The sequence below is a fragment of the Grammomys surdaster genome, unplaced genomic scaffold, assembly GCF_004785775.1.
Source record: "Grammomys surdaster isolate TR1022 unplaced genomic scaffold, NIH_TR_1.0 126612, whole genome shotgun sequence".
Taxonomy (NCBI): Eukaryota; Metazoa; Chordata; class Mammalia; order Rodentia; family Muridae; genus Grammomys; species Grammomys surdaster.
In genome coordinates this window covers 2,116,408-2,134,689 of record NW_021621401.1, presented here as the reverse complement: position 1 = coordinate 2,134,689, position 18,282 = coordinate 2,116,408, and the positions used below count along the sequence as shown (strand labels likewise).

The window sequence follows — 18,282 nt, the reverse complement described above, 5'->3', positions numbered from 1 at the left end:
AAAAAAAAAAAAAAAAAGACAACATAAAAAAATGTCATCCTGGAAGCCACAGTGTGCCAGTGTCTTCTCACAGTATACCTTGTGTCCACACATTGTAAATGTTGATTGTAATGAGTGATTGGTTTTTGTTTTGCTTTAATTTATTAATCTTATATATGTGAATAAACTGTAGCTATTTTCAGACACACCAGAAAAGGGCATCCAATCCCACTACAAATGGTTGTGAGTCACCATGTGGTTACTGGGAATTGAACTCAGGACCTCTGGAAGAATAGGCAGCATTCTTAACCACTGAGCCATTTCTCTAGCCCTGAGTGACTGTTTCAATTCAAGGCCCCTGACTTCTGCTACACCATATCAGATCCTCACTGTGACTTTTCTCAGACATCCTGTTATTGCTTGTGTCATGGAGAGCTTGTAGGTTTGGATCTGCAGGACTGCCCCTCTCAAATGTGAGCTAAAGTAGACAGTGATCTACCCAGAGTGGTGTGAGCATCTATGTATACACTGTTCCTAGTCTGAGGGAAGAGGTGAACATCCATTGCACTGTTCCACAACCTCTTTAATTTGAGAATTTTCAAACCTACTGATCCCAGTGGTTCATGCAATGGCCATGAGTGTCAGAGCACTCTAGTCTGTTCAGGAAGCCAGCCTGAGGACATAGATCATTCAGTAAAGTGCACACCCATGGAAAAAGCCAAGCCTAGAGTTCCACATCTGTAACATCAGTGATGGACGCTGGGCAGAGATAAGTACGTCCCTGAAGCTTGTTGGACTGCCAGCCTCATGGAACCTGGGAACTTCAGTTCAGCAAGAGACCTTGTCACAAAAAATAAAGATGAATCCTGGTGTGGTGATGCAGACTCTGATCACAGCACTGGGGAGACAGATACAGGTGGATTTCTGTGAGTTAGAGGCCAGCCTGATCTACAAATCAAGTCCCAGGCTAGCCAAGGCTACACAGTGAGACCCCCACACCCTTCAAAGCAAAACAAAATACCCACTAAAAACAAAAATACAAATGAAAGAAATGATAATGGAGCTGGTGAGATTGCTCACTGGTTAGAGCACTTGCTGCTTTTGCAGAGGACTGGAGTTCAGTTCCCAGCACCCACGCTAAGCAGTTCACAACCACCTGTAACTGAAGCTGCAAGGAATCTAATATCCTCTTTTTGCCTCTTCAGGTTCTACTCACATGCATGTGCACGTACATATACACACATGCAGGTAAATGAATAATAAAAATGTTTTTAAGAAAAGGTAAAGGATTGAAGGAAGCCATGTAACAGTGACCTCTGGCCTCCACATGCATGTTCATACATGTGCATATACATATGTGCACAGACCCACAAAAAGACACACATACACAGTTCACACATAGGAGAGAGAGAGAAACCCAACGGCCCGCATCTTACCTATGACTTCCTTTAAAAATGCTCACTTGGGGCTGGAGAGATGGCTCAGTGGTTAAGAGCACTGACTGCTCTTCTAGAGGTCCTGAGTTTAATTCCCAGCAACCACCTGGTGCCTCACAACCATCTGTAATGGGATCTGATGCCCTCTTCTGGTGTGTCGGAAGACAGCTACATACAGTGTAGTCGTATACATAACATAAATAAACCTTTAAAAAATGTTTACATATTTCCTCTGTGTGTGAGTGGCTTGTCTGCGTTCACTTATGTTGTGAGTCACCTTGTGGGTGCTGGGAACTGAATCCTCTGCAAAAGCAGCCAGTGTTCTTCAACCACCGAGCCATCCCTCCAGCCTCAATCTACTCCCTTTAGGGGGCACTGTGGAAAATCCCTGAAAACATGGTTCAGTTGCTACCAGGGGTTAGACACTGACTGCAAAGGTCATGGAACTTTCAGGGGAAGGGTGAGTTACCATGGTTACTGTGATTATGGTAATTATGCTATGTTCCATTTCTGTCGAAACTCATCATACTTAAAACAGCTATGAACTAGGGATGTAGTTTAATTAGTAGATCACACCTAGCATGACTGAAGCCCTGGGTTCCATTCCCAGCACCACACAAATGATTATTAGTGGCACAGATCTATAACTCAGCACCCAGTAGATGTGAACAAGGAAATCTAAAGTTCAAAGTCAACTGTATTTAGATAATCCCAGGCTGGCAGGAAAGCCTGGACTAGAGATCTTGTCTCCAGAACAACAAAACACTTCAGAGCTGTGGTGTGGTTCAATGTGAGAAGGATCCAGCATTCCTTAGTTCAGTCTCTGCAATGAAAAAGCAAATGTGTAAAAAAAAAAAAAAAAAACCTTTCAAAATTTAAATTTAGCCAAGTGGTGGTGCCACACACCTTAGGCAAAGACAGACAGATCTCTGAGTTCAAGGCCAGCCAGGTCTACAGAAAGAGTTCCAGGACAGCCAGAGCTACGCAGAGAAATACTATCTTGAAAACCAGAGGAAGAGGCTCTGGTTACGGACTTCCACACTCCAGAACTGTGAAAAGGCACGTTGCCTGTCATTAAGTCCTGCTGTCTGGGACAATTTGTTCTGTCAATCCTGAGAAACTAATCCCAGATCAATAAGATTGTTTTATTTGTTTGCTTGACTTTTATGCTATGGTTGGTTGCTGTTGCTGTTTTTGAAACAGACTCTCATGTTGCTCAGATTGGCCCCGGACTAGCTTAGGATAACCTCAGACAGGTCATCTTCTCATCTGTGCATCTGCTGAATGCTGGGATACAGGCATTTGCTGTGATGCTCAGCTAAGGATATAGGCAGTCCAAGCTGGCTCCAAATTTACTATGGAGCTCAGGCTGCTCTAACAATGGCAGTCTCACCAGAGTGCCGGGGTCACAGACCTGCACTTGGCTCATTTGTTTTATATGGGGGTGGATTTTGGAAATCTTTTTATTTATCCAGTTTGGGTTCATGGGTTGTATGTCATAGCATATGTGTAAAGATTAGAGGACAACTCACAGAGTTGGTTCTTCGGTCCTGGGGCTTGAAGTCTTAATGGCACGTGTTGAGCCATCTCACCAGACCTGGAAACAGTTTTCTTGTTTTTGTTTTTTTGGGTAGGGGGTGAATGTTTCAAGACAGAGTTTCTCTGTATAGCCCTGACTGTCCTGGAAATCATTCTGTAGACCAGGCTGGCCTCGAACTCAGAAATTCACCTGCCTCTGCCTCCCAAGTGCTGAGATTAAAGGCGTGCGCCACCACTGCTCAGCGGAAACAGTTTTAAAAAAAAAAAAAGTTGGGCATAGCTCTTCCTAATCTCAAAGAAGACCCCGTTTCAGTTCCCACCATCTACATGCTGGCTCATAACTGCCTACAAGTCAGTTCCACAGGATGTGATGCCCTCTTCTGCTCTTCTGACTTCTACAGGCTCCTGTACACTTGTGGTGCACATACATACACTCAGGCACACACACATTTAAAGAAGAGAAAGAAAGAACGAAAGCAATGTGCTAAGCAGTAGGTTTAGCTCTATAGAGAGTGGTAAGGGTCCTGAGAACCAGGCAGGCACTAGGTGGCGCTCTGAGAAGCAGAGGCAGGCAGAGGCTGACATCATCACAGGCATGGTTGACGCAGGTTTCCTGGAGAAGCACAGGAAGTGAGCACTTCTGTCTTTCTGTGTATTTCTTCCCCATCTTTCCCCCGCCCCTAGTCTCTCTCCCTCCCTCCCTCTCACCCTTCCTCCATCCTTTTCTTTCTTCTTTCTACCCAGGCTGACCTTGAACTTGTGTAGCTGAGGCTACTCTTGAGCCCCCTGAAGCTCCTGCCTCAGATGTGTTACTACACACATGACTTTCTCGGAGGACTCTAAGCATTCTAAGTAGGAGAGTATCTGCAAATGAGGAAGAAAAAAAAAAAAGATGGCCAAACTGGAAAAGACCCTTATTAAAGAGAAATGAAAACCTATATTTCTCCTAAAGGGGAAATAAAAAGGAAAATAAAAGTGAATGCACTAAGAGAGGCTTTGTTGAGTTTTCTTTTGAGTCAGGGTTTCTTGTAGCCCTGGCGTGGCTTTGAACTACTGATCATCCTACTTCCACCTCTCCAGGTGCTGGGATTACAGATTATGCCACCACGCCTGGCTAAGGAAGGTGAAGAAGGAAGCTGAGGGGCCACTGTTACTGGAGTGGGGTTGGCCATTTAGACAAGACTCTGGCTACACTCCAAGATGGCTGACCTCAAGCAGGCAAAGGACATTATTCTAAATCACCAATGCTGGGTTTCTCAGACTCTAGCAGTCATTCCCCGGAGCCCAGAAGTCTGAAAGAGCAAAGCTCTGCCAATTGGCTCTGGGCAGGCAGGCCAGAGCGGCTCAGCCTTCCTGGAGATGCCTGTGGCAACTTCTGGGTTACAGGTTTAGGAACTCAGCCAGGATGTCCTTCCTACTTCTTCAGGAAGCTCTCAGGATTTGAAGAAGAAACCAAGTCAAGAAACCTTAGGGCACAGCAAGCAGCTCCTTGCCCAAGTCCCAACTGTCCTCAGACAAGTGGCCCAGCTGTGAGTACAAAGGGAGTGGCCAGGGACCTGAAGCTCCTAGGTGCAGGTCTCTTCGGATTACAGGCTCTGGCCTTTAGAATCCCAGGCCTCCCTCACACAGAAGGGGTGCCACTCCATGACATTCCTCTGACAGCAGGTGACAGACACAAGCATGAGATTCTAAAAGACTCCAGAGCTCCCATCTGTATACTCCTGAGTAGGTGGTTCTGTCACCACTGAGGCATACTGGACAATGATGGGGAAGATAGGGGCTAACTGTAGCAGAAGACCCTACCCATCTGGTACTTTGATCTTAGACCCATTTTATGATGAAATTATCCAAAGTCTAAAGGAACTGAAAGTCGGGCAGTGGTGGCGCACACCTTTAGTCTCAGCACTTGGGAGGCAGAGGCAGGTGGATCTCTGAGTTCAAGGCCAGCCTGGTCTACAGAGTGAGTTCCAGGACATCCAGGCTTACACAGAGAAACCCTGTCTCGATAAACCAAGAAAAAAAGAAAGAGAGAGAGAGAGAGAGAGAGAGAGAGAGAGAGAGAGAGAGAGGGAGAGGGAGAGAGGGAGAGAGGGAGAGAGAGAGAGAGAGAGAGAAAGAAAGGAAGAACGAACTGAAGATGTGTTGGATACCCAAAGCAGAAGAAAGCAAGGTATGGTCTACATAGTCCAACAATGGTTGTCCACACTGGAAAGGCCTGGAAGGTCTGGAAATCAGTCCAGGAGGCTGGCTGTCTCAGCGGTGCCAACCTGGTGCTGACGGCCTAGGGACTTCTTTAGTTTATGTTGGAACCCAGAAGCTGGTTCTAATACTGGGGAAGGATTGTCTCAGCAACAGGATAGATGAAGCTGCCAGCAAAAGTGAATGTAAGCAGGCAAAAAGTTATGCTTTTGTTGTTGTATTGTTGGTTTCTTTATTTGCTTGCTTGCTTGCTTGCTTGCTTGCTTGCTTGCTTGCTTTCTTATTTGGAGACAGTGGTTCACTATATAGCTCTGGCTATCCTGAAACTTGCTATGTAGAACAGGCTGGTCTCAAACTCCCAGAGTTCCTCCTGCCTCTGCCTCCTGAGTGCTGAGATTTCTCAAAGTACTTACTCCCCACCCCCAACCCAGACAGTGTTTCCCTGTGGAACATCTCTGGCTGTCCTGGAACTCACAGAGACCCACTGGCCTCCCAAGCGCTGGAATGAAAGGTGTGTGCACCATCACACCTGCCTTAAAATATTTTTAAAGGGCGCTGACAACTCAGTAGTCAAGAACTCTTGCCTACTATTTGTGAGATCCTGAATTCAACCTCTGGTACTTAAAAAAAGACAAAACAAAAAACAAAAAAACCAGTCTGTTGACCAGAAGAAAGTACAGGAAGAAAACGTTATTGTATATGGAGTTAAAGAAAAATTTGGAATAGGCGTCAAAGTTAGAAAGAGCAAGAGGATGATGAAGAAATGATTAATGCCTGGGATTTAGAAGGATGTCCCCCTTGTCTAGAAAGCATCTCTCCCATCACAACACAACTCACTCTCTCCCCCGCCCAGGGTTTTGAGGTTGAGTTTCATGTTGTAGCCCAGGATAGCCTAGACCTTCCTACATAGGCCAAGCTGGACTGAGTTCAGCTGCCTGAGTACTCATATGATAGACATGTGCCACTCTGCCCGAAAATAAACTTACCTTTTCTAAGAAAAAGGGTGAAACGCAAAGCTGAAGAAACTTGTATGTCTTGGGGTTTGAGCCAGGGTCTTGCTATGTAGATCAGGCTGGACTCAAGATCACTATTCTGTAACGTCAGCCTCTCAGGGGCAGGCCTTGAAACAGGTTCTTGTAGACATACAAAGCAAATTAGCTATATATATAGGGACAGCATTCCTTACATCTCCTTGTCTTTGATATAACATGTATGACATCATTGTGTTAGCTAAATACTACTCTGAAATTGCAAAAAATATTGCAGCTACTTCTCGACACTCTGAAAGCATCTAAGTAGTTTTTAAGAATAAATTAACAGTGCCTTCAGTGTGAAATATTTCATACAAAGGTTTTAAGTTCTCCCCACAATACGCTCATTGTTCATAGACTCTGTATGGATCATAAAAGCCTGAAGGCTTTTGGACCAAGGTTTGGAACCAATACCCTTCCCACCACGTTGCCTGTGTGGAAGAGAAGGGATGTCTCAAGGCTCACCTGGCCTCTAGGTGCCCAAGAGAACTCACTCAAGACACTGTAAGTTCTGAGACGTCTTCCCCAAGAAGGAAACTCCCTCCCTCCACTCCTAGCCATGTCTCATTAGGAACTAGTTAGATGGAGAGGAGGTGAGAACAGTGTGGAAGTTGGGCCCGGACCCTCAGGAAGCTGGCTTGCCTGTGAGCACCACTGAAGAGCACAGGACTATTGAATGACTCCTTGTCTCCAGCTACTCCAGCACCTCCCTGGGGACACTTTGTCCCTACTGCCTAGCTTCCTCCAGATGAATAGGAAAAGTGGAGGTAGTACCGGAAGTCTCCAGTTATAGGGTGGCCCACAGCTAGATGCAGAGGTGAGAACTACATTCGGATGTCCAAAATCTCTGGTGCTGTAGAGACTAAAATAGAAGGATTGAGAGTTCAAGGCCAGTCTGGGTGATATAGGAAGACTCCATCTAAAAAATAAAAAAGGAATGAAAGAAAAAAGCATGTCTGGGGCCCAGTGCAAGACTATCTGGTGTTAAGGTCTATAGGTACCCACAAACAGTTGGCTTTACCTCTCGCATCTGGCTTCCCCACCTATCACTGCGGTGACCTCATAGGTTTGTCTCAAAGATGAGAGACAATGGAATACACAGATGAGTCACCAAGTACAGTTCTTCATTGTCACTGAATCTTTACACTCCTGAAAGCCAAGAACTGCTGTTGCCCCTCCTTACCGATAAGGAAACTGAGGGCCACAGGGGTCAGTCAGCTGAATGACAGAGACACACACATCTGGCCAACAGCCAAACTGGGTTTAGAACCGAAGCCACGTGATGTCAGCACCCATGGACGAAGCTCCTTTGTTCTACTGTTTTATTGGTTTGTTTCCAGTTCATAGGTCCACGCTCCCTCCCACATCCTGGGTGTGCTGTGAGCCTCCCAGAGGGAGGGCTGTAGGCTCATCATGTCCAGATGAGCTCAGCACCTGTCTAATTGGAAGGTCTTTGCCAAAGCTGGCCAAGTGTGGTGTGTTGGGTGGGGTCCAAATGACTGGCCATTGGAGGGACGCTTTGCTTGATTTTCAAAGAGGTCAAGTGATACCTAGGGGGGGTCTCCAGCGATGTCTTCAGCTTTCCAAAGTTTGTTCTTATGAGTTCTGGGTGGGAGTAGAAGGCAAATGACATCTTTGCAGGAAGCCCAGGAGGTTTGCAGTCTGTAACTCCCATTGCCTTTCATGTTCCTGCTGGCAGGAAGCCTTGTCGCTTCCCCAGGACCCAGGAGTCCCAGCCCCTGAACTGCCTCTTCAAGTAGTCTTTGTGAAACTTTCCCCATAAGCTACAGGTCCTAATTTCTAACTTCTTTTTGTTTTGTTTATTTGTTTGTTTGTTTGAGACAGGGTTTCTCTATGTAGCACAGGCTGTCTTGGAACTTACTCTGTAGACCAGGCTGGCCTCAAACACACAGAGATCCTCCTGCCTCTGCCTCCCAGGTCACCATGTCCCAGCCTTGTTTTTGGTTTTGGATTTTTGGTTTTTCGAGACAGGGTTTGTCTATGTAGCCCTGGCTGTTCTGGATCTTGTGCTGTAGACCAGGCTAGACTTGAACTCAGAGATCCACCTGCCACTGCCTCCCAAGTGCTGGGATTAAAGGTGTGCACTGCACCACCTGGCCTACCTCCTATTTTTTTTTTTTTTTAGATCCAAGGCCTCCAACTTTCCAAGACTCAGGAGTCCTGAACCCTAGCCAGAGACACACAGAGCAGATACTCCTGGCCAGCTGAGAAAGCTGGAGATGAGATACATAGCTCAGGGGTGGAGCTCTTGGGTAGAATGTAGAAGCTCTGGGTTTGATTCCAGCATCTCTCCTTCCCCCTACTGATTGTGTATATACACTTCCTACTTACACTCAGCTTATATCTGGTAGTAGCTTCAAATCCTCCTGGAGAGAGTACATCACAGGATCTGGTAAATGTATCAAGTTACGGCTCTCACTCTCCCCTGAAATCCCGGAGTTAAACATTTGCCCGCACACCTCTTTCCCAGAGATACGTTTGTCCTCTTTATCAGGTCTGGAATTCCTGTCCTGTGCCTCAGGAAGCCCCAGTGTATAAAGAGAATTATGACGAGCCATGAGGCCAGGGCGGGGTTTCACTTGTGAGCTGGTCCGACATCTCCCGCCTTGGTTCCTGTCTCTCCATATGTGGCTGCTGGCCTTGCTGGAGCATGAGACCCAACTCTGCAGAATGAAAGAACCCAGACCCCACATCTGGAGCCACATGGACTCATGTGTGCTTCAAGGCAAGCCACCCGAAGTGCCTGGGAGTCAGCATCTTGTATGCAGCACAGAATTATTAAAGAATAAGATGCTAGGGCTGGCGACACAGTCAGTTGGAAGAGTTCTACCTAGCACACACCAGGCATAGATTCAAACCCCAGCACAGCATAAGCTGAGTGTGGGCTGGTGCATGCCTGTCATCCTAACACCAAGAGGTGGAGCCAGGAACATCGGAAGCCCAAGGCCTTCTGTTCTTTAGTGAGTTTGAGACCATCTTGTGATACATGAGACCGTGTCACATAAACACACACCCCAAAGATGGCACCTCACACTTTCACTGTGGCACCTCACACTTTCACTGTTCGTAACAGTGGTGTTTCGAATGAGAATGCCCCTGTAGGCTCACATGTTTGAATGCTTTGTCCCCAGTTAGTTGAACTGTTTGGGAAGGATTAGGAAGTCAAACTTTTTTGGAAGACATGTGCTTGCTAGAGCCAAGCTTGGAAATTTCAAAAGCCCATGCCAGGTCCTCGCTCTCGTTCTTGCGCCCCCTTCCTGCCCATGTATCAGACATAAGCTCTCAGCTACTGCTCCAGTACCAAGCCTGCCTGTCTGCCACCATGCTTCTGGCATGATCACGGTCTCTAACCCTCTGGAGCCGAGCCCCCAAACTCCAAAATAAATGCTTTCTTTTATAAATTGCCTTGGTCATATGCTTTGTCATGACAACAGAAAAGTAACTAAGACAATAACAAATTTGTATCCCAAACAAAGCCGGTGGTTTCACTGAATCTCAGCTTGCCCTTCTATAAAATGGAGTGTCAGTAGCTGCTGCTTCCTTAGAATGTCACAAATGAAAAAAAAAAAAGTTTCTATAAAAGGGCTTTCTAAGTGGAGGGCTTACCACGGAATCCTTATTCCCACCACCAGGGGGCGTCCCCAGCCCCTCCCGCGGCACCGCCCCCTCACCTGTGCAAGCCTGCACCTGGCGCCGCCTCCGGAAGAGGACTTCGGGGATCGGGGAACCTCGGAGGGAGCCCGGTGGCGACAGGTGAGAGCCTAGGGGGTGCTGAGGGCGGGACACCCAGGTTTGGGGCCTGGTTGGGGAGGACCGGTCGGAATGGTAGGATGAAGGAAATCGGGAACAGTCTCTAGGGACTCTGGAAGGAACTCCAGGAAGCCGGACACCTGCAGCAAAGAGAGCGGTGGCTAGGCATTCCAATGCAGGGGTCCGGGGACCCACCGGGTCTAGCCCTAGGACAATTGGACTGGGACGTGTGTAGCACCTGGGATTTTCCGGCCCAGCTGTACTTGGCACCTGTCAAGGGAAGGGGAACAGGTGGGCGTGGGCTCCGGGGTGAATAGGGGGCGGGGACCCTCGGGGACTCTCCAGGGGTTGGCATGGGGAAACCGGAGTGTCAGGCCTTTCCTCCTGAGCCCCTGAACCCCTCTCCCTGGGCGGCCCTCGTAAAGCACAGGGCTCCCATCCCCAGGGGCGGGCCGGGAAGTAAACAGAAACCCGAAGTGGAGGCTGTGGCGCGCTGGCTCGCACAACCTGTTACCTCGCCCTGCGCTGGGTCAGCGCCAGGGCCTAGGGAAATTGGGGGTCTGCGGTTAAGGGCTTGTAAATCAGGAGGTGTAGAGGCAGGAATACCTGAGTCTCGATAAAATAAGGATTCCGGAGATTCTACTTGGAATCCAGGAGAGGGACGCGTTGGCCACCAAGGCTGACAAGTAAGGCTAAATCAAGTCTAACGCACTAGGTCCCTGAGAAAGTAGACCAGGATATGGGACGGCAAAGAGCTAGAGATCCGAGTTTCTGGAAGGGGAAGGAGCTGGAGCCCTGTGGCTAAAGGGTCAAGACACAGCTGTTCCCACTGGCGAGAGCCGGCACTCTCCGGATAGGGAGTTGGTTTCATCCCTAAGACTCAGTCTTCCTGAGCCTGCGATTCTAGGATTAGGGCCCAGGTGGTGAGGGACTGGGAAGAGGGGTGGAGGGTCTCTGTCACTGGGTTGCTTGTGGCAGCACAGTGCAGGGACAAATCTTCCCTAAGGCAGAGAATGTGTATAGGCAGGAGGCAGGAGGTGAAGGGCAAGACGGTTGGTTTCATTCTGCGTCTAGCCTCAGTCTACCCTGAGGTCATTAACGGAGTTGGGTGGCCAACACGGATCATTAACCCTTGCTGGCCCAGGCTGCAAAATTGAGAGGCTTAGGTGTTTGCCATTAGGGAGCGAGCCGGGTCCTGCTGCAGAATAGCCATGTTCAGCAACAACCTGTCTTCACAGATGTGTAGGCACCATGGACTCCCCTGGTGGGCCAAGCTTCCCTTCCGGACTGCTCTCAGGGGGCGCTTCTCCAAGTGGCGATGAAGGATTCTTTCCCTTTGTGCTGGAGCGACGAGATTCCTTCTTGGGAGGCGGTCCAGGGCCAGAAGAACCAGAGGACCTGGCCCTGCAGCTGCAACAAAAAGAAAAGGACCTGTTGCTGGCCGCTGAACTCGGCAAGATGCTTCTGGAGCGCAATGAGGAGCTTCGGAGGCAGCTGGAAACACTGAACGCTCAGCACCTGGAGCATGAAGAAGTGAGCTGGCCTCGGGACAGATGAGGGGTGGGCAGGGCTGGGATGGACAGGAACCAGAGCCAAGCAAGGAGAGGAGAGAGGACACGTAAGCAGAGTAATGCCTCTCAAACAGATCTGGGCAGGGTAGCCATGCAAAGTGTATATGGGAGCCTGTAGTCCCAGCACTCTAGAGGCTGAGAAAGGCTACATAAGAAGACCTGTCCCCAGAGAAAAAGAGCCAGACACGGTAGCACATCCCAACACTTGCGAGGCAAGCATGGGAGGCAGAGGCAGGAAGATCTCTGTGGGTTCAAGGCCAGTCTGGACAACATAGTAAAACCCTGTCTCATAAAGAAAGAAAGGAAGAGGGCTGGAGAGATGGCTCAGTGGTTAAGAGCACTGATAGCTCTTCCAGAGATCCTGAGTTCAATTCCAAGCAACGACATGATGGCCCACAACCATCTGTAATGGGATCTGATGCCATCTTCTGGTGTGTCTGAAGACAGCAACAGTGTACTCACATAACATAAAATAAATAAATCTTTAAAAAGAAAAGGAAGGAAGAAAGAGAGAGAGAGAGAGAGAAAACACACATACAAAGAGGACTCGCACATACATATTAATTTAAAAAATAAAATCTAAAGAAAGAGGAGTAGGCTGGGGATGGGGTGTACTTGGTATGATGGTAGAATTCTTGCCAAGCAAACACAAATCTGGGACTCCTGGATCCAGCCCTTGGAAATCGGAAGCAGGAACGTTCAGTGTGGTTCAAGGCCCTACTTGGCTACATATGCGTTTGAGTTCATCTTGGGCTACATGAGACTTGAAAAAAGAAAGAAAGCCAGGCAGCAAGAACTCTAAACTGTAGTATAGCTCAGTAGCAAGGCATTTTTGTAACACATGCAAGGCCTTGGGTTCAGTCCCCAGCACAGCAATACATAATAAAGGAATATCTCAGGCTGGATGTATCAGAACACACCTTAATCCCAGGATGGAGGGACAGGCAAGCGTGTGAAGCCAAACTGACCTCCATAAGCTCCAGACCAGCCAGGACTACATAGTGAGACCCCCATCTCAATGACAGATAAATAATTTAAGGATAAACAAGATCTCTGTTCAGATCCCTGTCTGGCTCTGTGACCCTGGGTACACTATTGGTCCTCTCTAATCTAAGGGCTTGCTCATTGACAGCAAACCCTGCCACTGGGAGCCACTGCCAGCCTTCGTGCAGCTAAGTGCTCCCACGTACCTCTCCCTTTGTTCTTGTCTAATTCTGGGTTGTAGGGTCAGGTCTTCCCTCTGCCTGGTCTGTTCTCAGTCCTAGTCTCACCCTGGGGTTCATATCTGCATTTGTAAACACCTTCATGTACCCACATTGTAGACCCCGGATCCCTGCTCTAAGCTGACCTTGGGAGCCAAGTACCCTGCACCATCCCCACCAGGCCACCAACCACCATGTGCACATAAACGGTTTGCAGCTCTCTGTGCACACCCGTAAGGCTCGGTGACTCTTCCACACCTGGCTCTGAATTCACCGTCCTGTATTTCACTCTCTGTAGCTTCAACACTGGTGGCGGTACCCAAGGCTCTGCCTCAGGCTCCGCAGCATCCTCACCCTGGTCACAGCTTTCCTGGACTCTGTGACTCTGGTAGCCAATGAACATTAACGTGTAATCAAGCTGGGCATGGTGGCAGATGCCTTTAATTCCAGCACATGGGAGGCAGAAGTAGGTGAGTCTCTGAATCCAAGACCAGCCAGGTCTACAAAGCAAGTTCCAGGACACCCAGGGATGCACAGAAAAACTTGTCTCAAAAATTTTTTTTAATTAAAAAAAAAAGAAAAAGAAGAAAAGAAAAGGCAATCATATTGCTTATGACTTAGTTCCTGAGCCACAGATGTCATTGCAGAACTGAAATTCCTCACTGTGGTCTAAAAGTCCAGGGAACTCGTGGCCTCCAGTGTCAGTGACACCATCCCTCTTTTGACAAAGGTCTTTTTCAGTTCCTCCAGTGACACAAGCCTGTTCTTTAGGGCTTTTACATATGCTTGCCTGCTCCAGTTTTGAGTCAGGTTTGCTATGCAGCTCAAGACTGGCCTTAAATTCATCATCCTCCAATCTTTAGTGTCCCAGTTGTTGAGATTACAGATGAGTGCCTTTGCTCCTGGTTTGCACTGGCTGTTCCACTTGTCACCCTCTTTCTGGTTGGCCTCCCTTGCTCTGCAGGGGCCAATGCAAACACCAGCCCCTCCTTAAGTTCTGCTTTGCCCTTCTCTTCACTTTCCTGAGTCTTCCATAGCTATTCCTCCTCCTCCTCCTCCTCCTCCTCCTCCTTCCTCTCTCTCTCTCTCTCTCTCTCTCTCTCTCTCTCTCTCTCTCTCTCTCTCTCTCTCTCTCTGAATTTGCCTGATTCAGACATGTGTCCATTTGCTTCTGTTCTTAATAGCCAGATCCTAGAAGGAACGCAGGAAATATTTTTTTGTTTGTTTTGTTTTGTTTTTCGAGACAGGGTTTCTCTGTGTAGTCCTGGCTGTCCTGGAACTCACTCTGTAGACCAGGCTGGCCTCGAACTCAGAAATCCACCTGCCTCTGCCTCTGCCTCCCAAGTGCTGGGATTAAAGGCGCGCGCCACCACCGCCCGGCTAAACGCAGGAAATATTGAATAGGTTATTGAGTAGGGATGATATGTGTCTGTAGGGGTTGAAGGACAAAGGACTTGAAGATATTAAAAGGACTTGTCAAAACCATATAGCCGTAGCAGAACCAAGCGCCAAGCAGTCTTTTATTGCCTTAGCAGGATTAAATAAGAGCTTGGCTACCCAGTTTGTGTTCCCACGCTTCCTGCTTCTGACGTTTTCTTGTTTGAGGACGCTGATGTTCTCCCTCTAGTGGCTGAAATGAAGTAATGCAGATAGAGAGCCAGCAAAGCACCTAGCAGGAACACCTGCTCGTAATTGTAGCAACTGTGGTCAGTCACTTGGCCCATCCCTTCCTGCTTTAAGGCCTTAAGAGACAGTGAGCCTCCCAGACTTGTCTATCTTCCCATGCTGGGCTCCTTAGTATGTCAAGAGTTTGTCTCACACCCACCCCCTACTTCCCCCTGGTCCAACAGGTTTGGGGGAGGGCAGATCGAGGGGTGGGGCTCCGAGTGGGACAGCCCAGGATTAATTAGAGGGAGATGGGAAGAGGGACTAGGCCAAGCTGGCCCACAGAAGTACCAGAAGACTTCGACGTGTGAGAGGCTATGGGCCGGGGCTTAAATTCTACCAGACTCAGGCGCCAAAAACGTCGCTTACGACTTCGGGTCCAGAAGCCCAGGCGGCAGCAGGAGGTGAGCAGGTATCAAGGCCAAGGCTCCCAACACTGCCCGTGCCAGCCCACCTATTTGGCCTGGAGTCTTCTTCCTAGCGCTCTCTGGGTTTCATTTAACTCTTTCTGTCTCTCACTGACTTTTTCTTTCTTTCTTGTCTGCCTTAAACAGACTGGCCTCTTTCACAGATGACCTGGGTGTGGGTGTCTCTCCCTCCATCTCTTTCTCCGAGTCTGCTCCAATCTTAGGTGGCTTCGTTTTTCCCCTTCACAGAGGTTGCAGCAGGAGAATCATGAGCTCCGTCGAGGACTGGCAGCCCGGGGTGCTGAGTGGGAGGCCAGAGCTGTGGAACTGGAGGGAGATGTGGAAACCCTGCGGGCCCAGCTTGGGGAACAGCGGTCAGAGCAGCGGGACAGTGGTCGAGAGCGGGCAAGGGCCCTTGGTGAACTCAGCGAACAAAACCTCAGGCTCAGCCAGCAGCTGGCCCAGGTGGGACGGTCATGGGCACTGGAGAGATGGGGGCTGCCACACAGGTCCTCAGTTGGGGGGCAGGTCAGTGGACAGGCTGGGTTGGTGACGACTCTAGACTGTTCGGATGGCTCCATTGTCAGTCGCTTCCCCAGGCCTCCAGGACCGAGCAGGAACTTCAGCGGGAGCTGGACACCCTTCGGGGGCAATGTCAGACTCAGGCCCTGGCAGGGGCAGAGCTGAGAGCGAGGCTGGAGAGTCTGCAGGCAGAGGTGAGTAGCAACTGGAGCTCCCTGAGACTGGCCCAGGCAGCCCCGTGCCCCAACCTCTGCCTCATCTCTGACATCTGGCTCCAGAACCAGATGCTGCAAGACCGCCGGCAGGACCTGGAGGCCCAGATCCGAGGCCTTCGCGATGAAGTGGACAAAGGGCAGGGCAGGCTACAGACCACTCATGAGGAGTTGTTGCTGCTTCGTAGAGAGCGAAAAGAGGACCAGCTGGAGGTGATCAAAGGGACTCGGGGAGGGGCCAGACAGCTGGGCAAGGTTCTCGGGACTTTCTGGAAGATGTGGCCAAGAGCAAGTGGGACCCTGAGGGCAAGTGGGAGCCAAGAAAGTGCGTTGAAGTGACGGACAGGCACTTTTAGGGTACATCAGTCTGGCAGGCCAGGAAGGGGGCCAAAGCCAGAACTCAGGACAGAAATACCTGGCCTGGACAGTCAGTCTGCGGCTGAGGGCATGGTGGAAAGGAGTGGAAAGGGAGGACAGTCTGAGCTCAAATGGTTTGGCTTCTTAGCCACACCCTGCCTCAGTTTCCCCATTTGTGAAATGGGGTGGTATCATACACCTCAAAGACCTGTGGTGAGGCTGTAGGACTCAGAAGAATCAATAAATGCTAGATCAAAGCAATTAGTGAATTAGAAGGAAGACTGCACAGTGGAGGGGACCCACTCCATGAGATGACCTGATGGGGCCAGGCCTGGGGCAGAGAATGATGCCAGGCACGCCCTGCTTTATAGCTGAGGAAATTGGTGCCTGCAAAAGGGAGGTGTGTGTTCTGGGTAATTTTGATTCAAGAGAGAGAACAGGCCTGGTCCGCCGGGGTGCAGACCCTTGCACTACCCTCGGGCGCCCCCTGTAGGCCCACCGCGGAGTGCCGGCTTCCTGCTGACTGCTGGAATGTTCTGTATGACCTGCAGCTGGAACGCGCCCGCTTTGAGGCCGGAGAGGCGCTGAGCACGCTGAGGAGACTGCAGCGGCGGGTGTCGGAGCTGGAGGAGGAGTCGCGACTCCACGACGCGGAGATATCGGGCGCCTCCCTGCAGACCGAGCTCGCCCATAGCCTTGACAGTGATCAGGACCAAGACCAGCAAGTCAATGAATGTGGAGATTCTCAGGTGAGCTTGCAGCCTATCAGACCCACATTCGAATACTTTATGAAAGATGCAGGCCCTACTCCTTTTCCCAGGAGTAACACACATCACTGACCAATTCCTTTGACATACAGACCATATTTTCCCCCGAGACTCAAGAGGCATCCAGTCCCCAGCCATCAATCCAGGAAGAGATCTTGGAGCCACCCAAGAAGCGAGCATCCCTGAGCCCAGTGGAGATACTGGAGGAGAAGGAGGCAGAAGTGGCCAGGCTGCAGGATGAGGTGGGAGAGGATGGTACTGCACACAAAGCCCCCAGGTGTCCAATTCTTTCCCATCTCCACTGTGAAGCTCCCTCCTCGATGAACCTGTAGTCTTCCTGAGCTGGTCTGTACCTCCAGGAAGCCTTCTGGTGCTCTACTATCCTCCCTAAACTTCTACCTGCATCCGTCCTGTTGAAGGCTTACCCTACCTCTCCTTTACTCCGCCACCCCCACCAGCCTGATTCAAAGGATTCACTCCGCGTTTGAACACAGGCTGAGTTGCCTGCAGTGTTTATGGAGCAGGCACAGGTTGCGAGAGGGTAGGTTGTCCTTCAAGGCTTTTGTACCAGTCTGCCTTCTTCCTGGCCTGTAGATCAAGCTGCACCGCACAGAGCTACAGACACTGAGGGATGAACTGCAACGACAGAAGGAGCTAAGGGCGCAGGACAATCCAGAGGAAGCCCTGAGCTGTGCACTCTCTGACCGGGACGAAGCAGTGAACAAGTGAGCCCCGCATTCTATTCTCCCCCTCTGCCTCGGCGGGACTTGTAGTCTGGTCCTTCTGGGTCCCTGATTTCCACCACCCTAACAAAAGGATAGCTTTCATCTCGACTCAGAAGCTTCAGCCCCTCTTTCACCAAGGTCCAGGAGGCCCCAGCACCCGCCGGACCATGTTCTCTACCCCTTTGATTCGTAGGGCCCTGAAGCTGTCACTAGAGCTCAGTCGCGTCTCCCTAGAGCGAGACTCTTTGTCTCGCGAGCTGCTGCGTGCCATCCGCCAGAAGGTGGCGCTGACGCAGGAGCTCGAGGCTTGGCAGGTGAGAGAGCGGGCGCTGGGGACTGGTAGACAGGCATCCTGACCTGACCCCACCCCCATACCTACCCTGTTTTGGCTCCTACCTGCAGGACGACATGCAAGTAGTGATTGGACAGCAGCTGCGCTCCCAGCGCCAGAGAGAGCTTAGTGAGGCTGCAGCCGCAAGTCGCACAAAGACCCGCTTTTCACTGCGCCTGGGATCCGGGCAGAGTGGAGGCTTTCTGAGCAACCTCTTCCGAAGGACCTGAGGGTTGGAGGCCAGGGCTACCTTTTCTTACTCTGAAGCTCAATTTCCTAACAGCCAATGGAACCATGGAGCCCAAAGCGACTTCCAAGGGAGGTCATTGTCTTCCATGCCCCAAGAGGTGGACAGAGGCACTTTGGGAGCAGGGGCCAGCTTTGGGGCAGGAGCCCTAGGTGGGTGGCGGGGGCAGAGCTGTTTATTTTTTGAATCTATCTTTTCTAAGCGCCAGGCCCTGCCCCATCTGTGCCAGAGGGATAGGGATGGGTATTTATGTGTAAGGATAACTCAGAGCAATACATAAATCGCTATACTTAATTGGTCTCCATTTTTGGGAAGAAAATG

The 18,282-nt window shown here is 50.0% G+C and overlaps 1 protein-coding gene across 1 annotated transcript; it reads left to right on the top strand.

The window, feature by feature from the left end:
* Positions 1-9,890: 9,890 nt before the first annotated feature.
* Bicdl2 (BICD family like cargo adaptor 2) lies at positions 9,891-18,255 on the top strand. The gene is made up of 10 exons (XM_028760913.1): positions 9,891-9,958; positions 11,194-11,488; positions 15,050-15,265; positions 15,400-15,516; positions 15,601-15,747; positions 16,443-16,640; positions 16,751-16,900; positions 17,253-17,383; positions 17,577-17,697; positions 17,786-18,255. Exons 2-10 carry the CDS (start codon positions 11,207-11,209, stop codon positions 17,942-17,944), a joined length of 1,521 nt encoding a protein of 506 aa, XP_028616746.1. The 5' UTR covers positions 9,891-9,958; positions 11,194-11,206; the 3' UTR covers positions 17,945-18,255.
* The last annotated feature ends 27 nt before the right edge of the window (positions 18,256-18,282 follow it).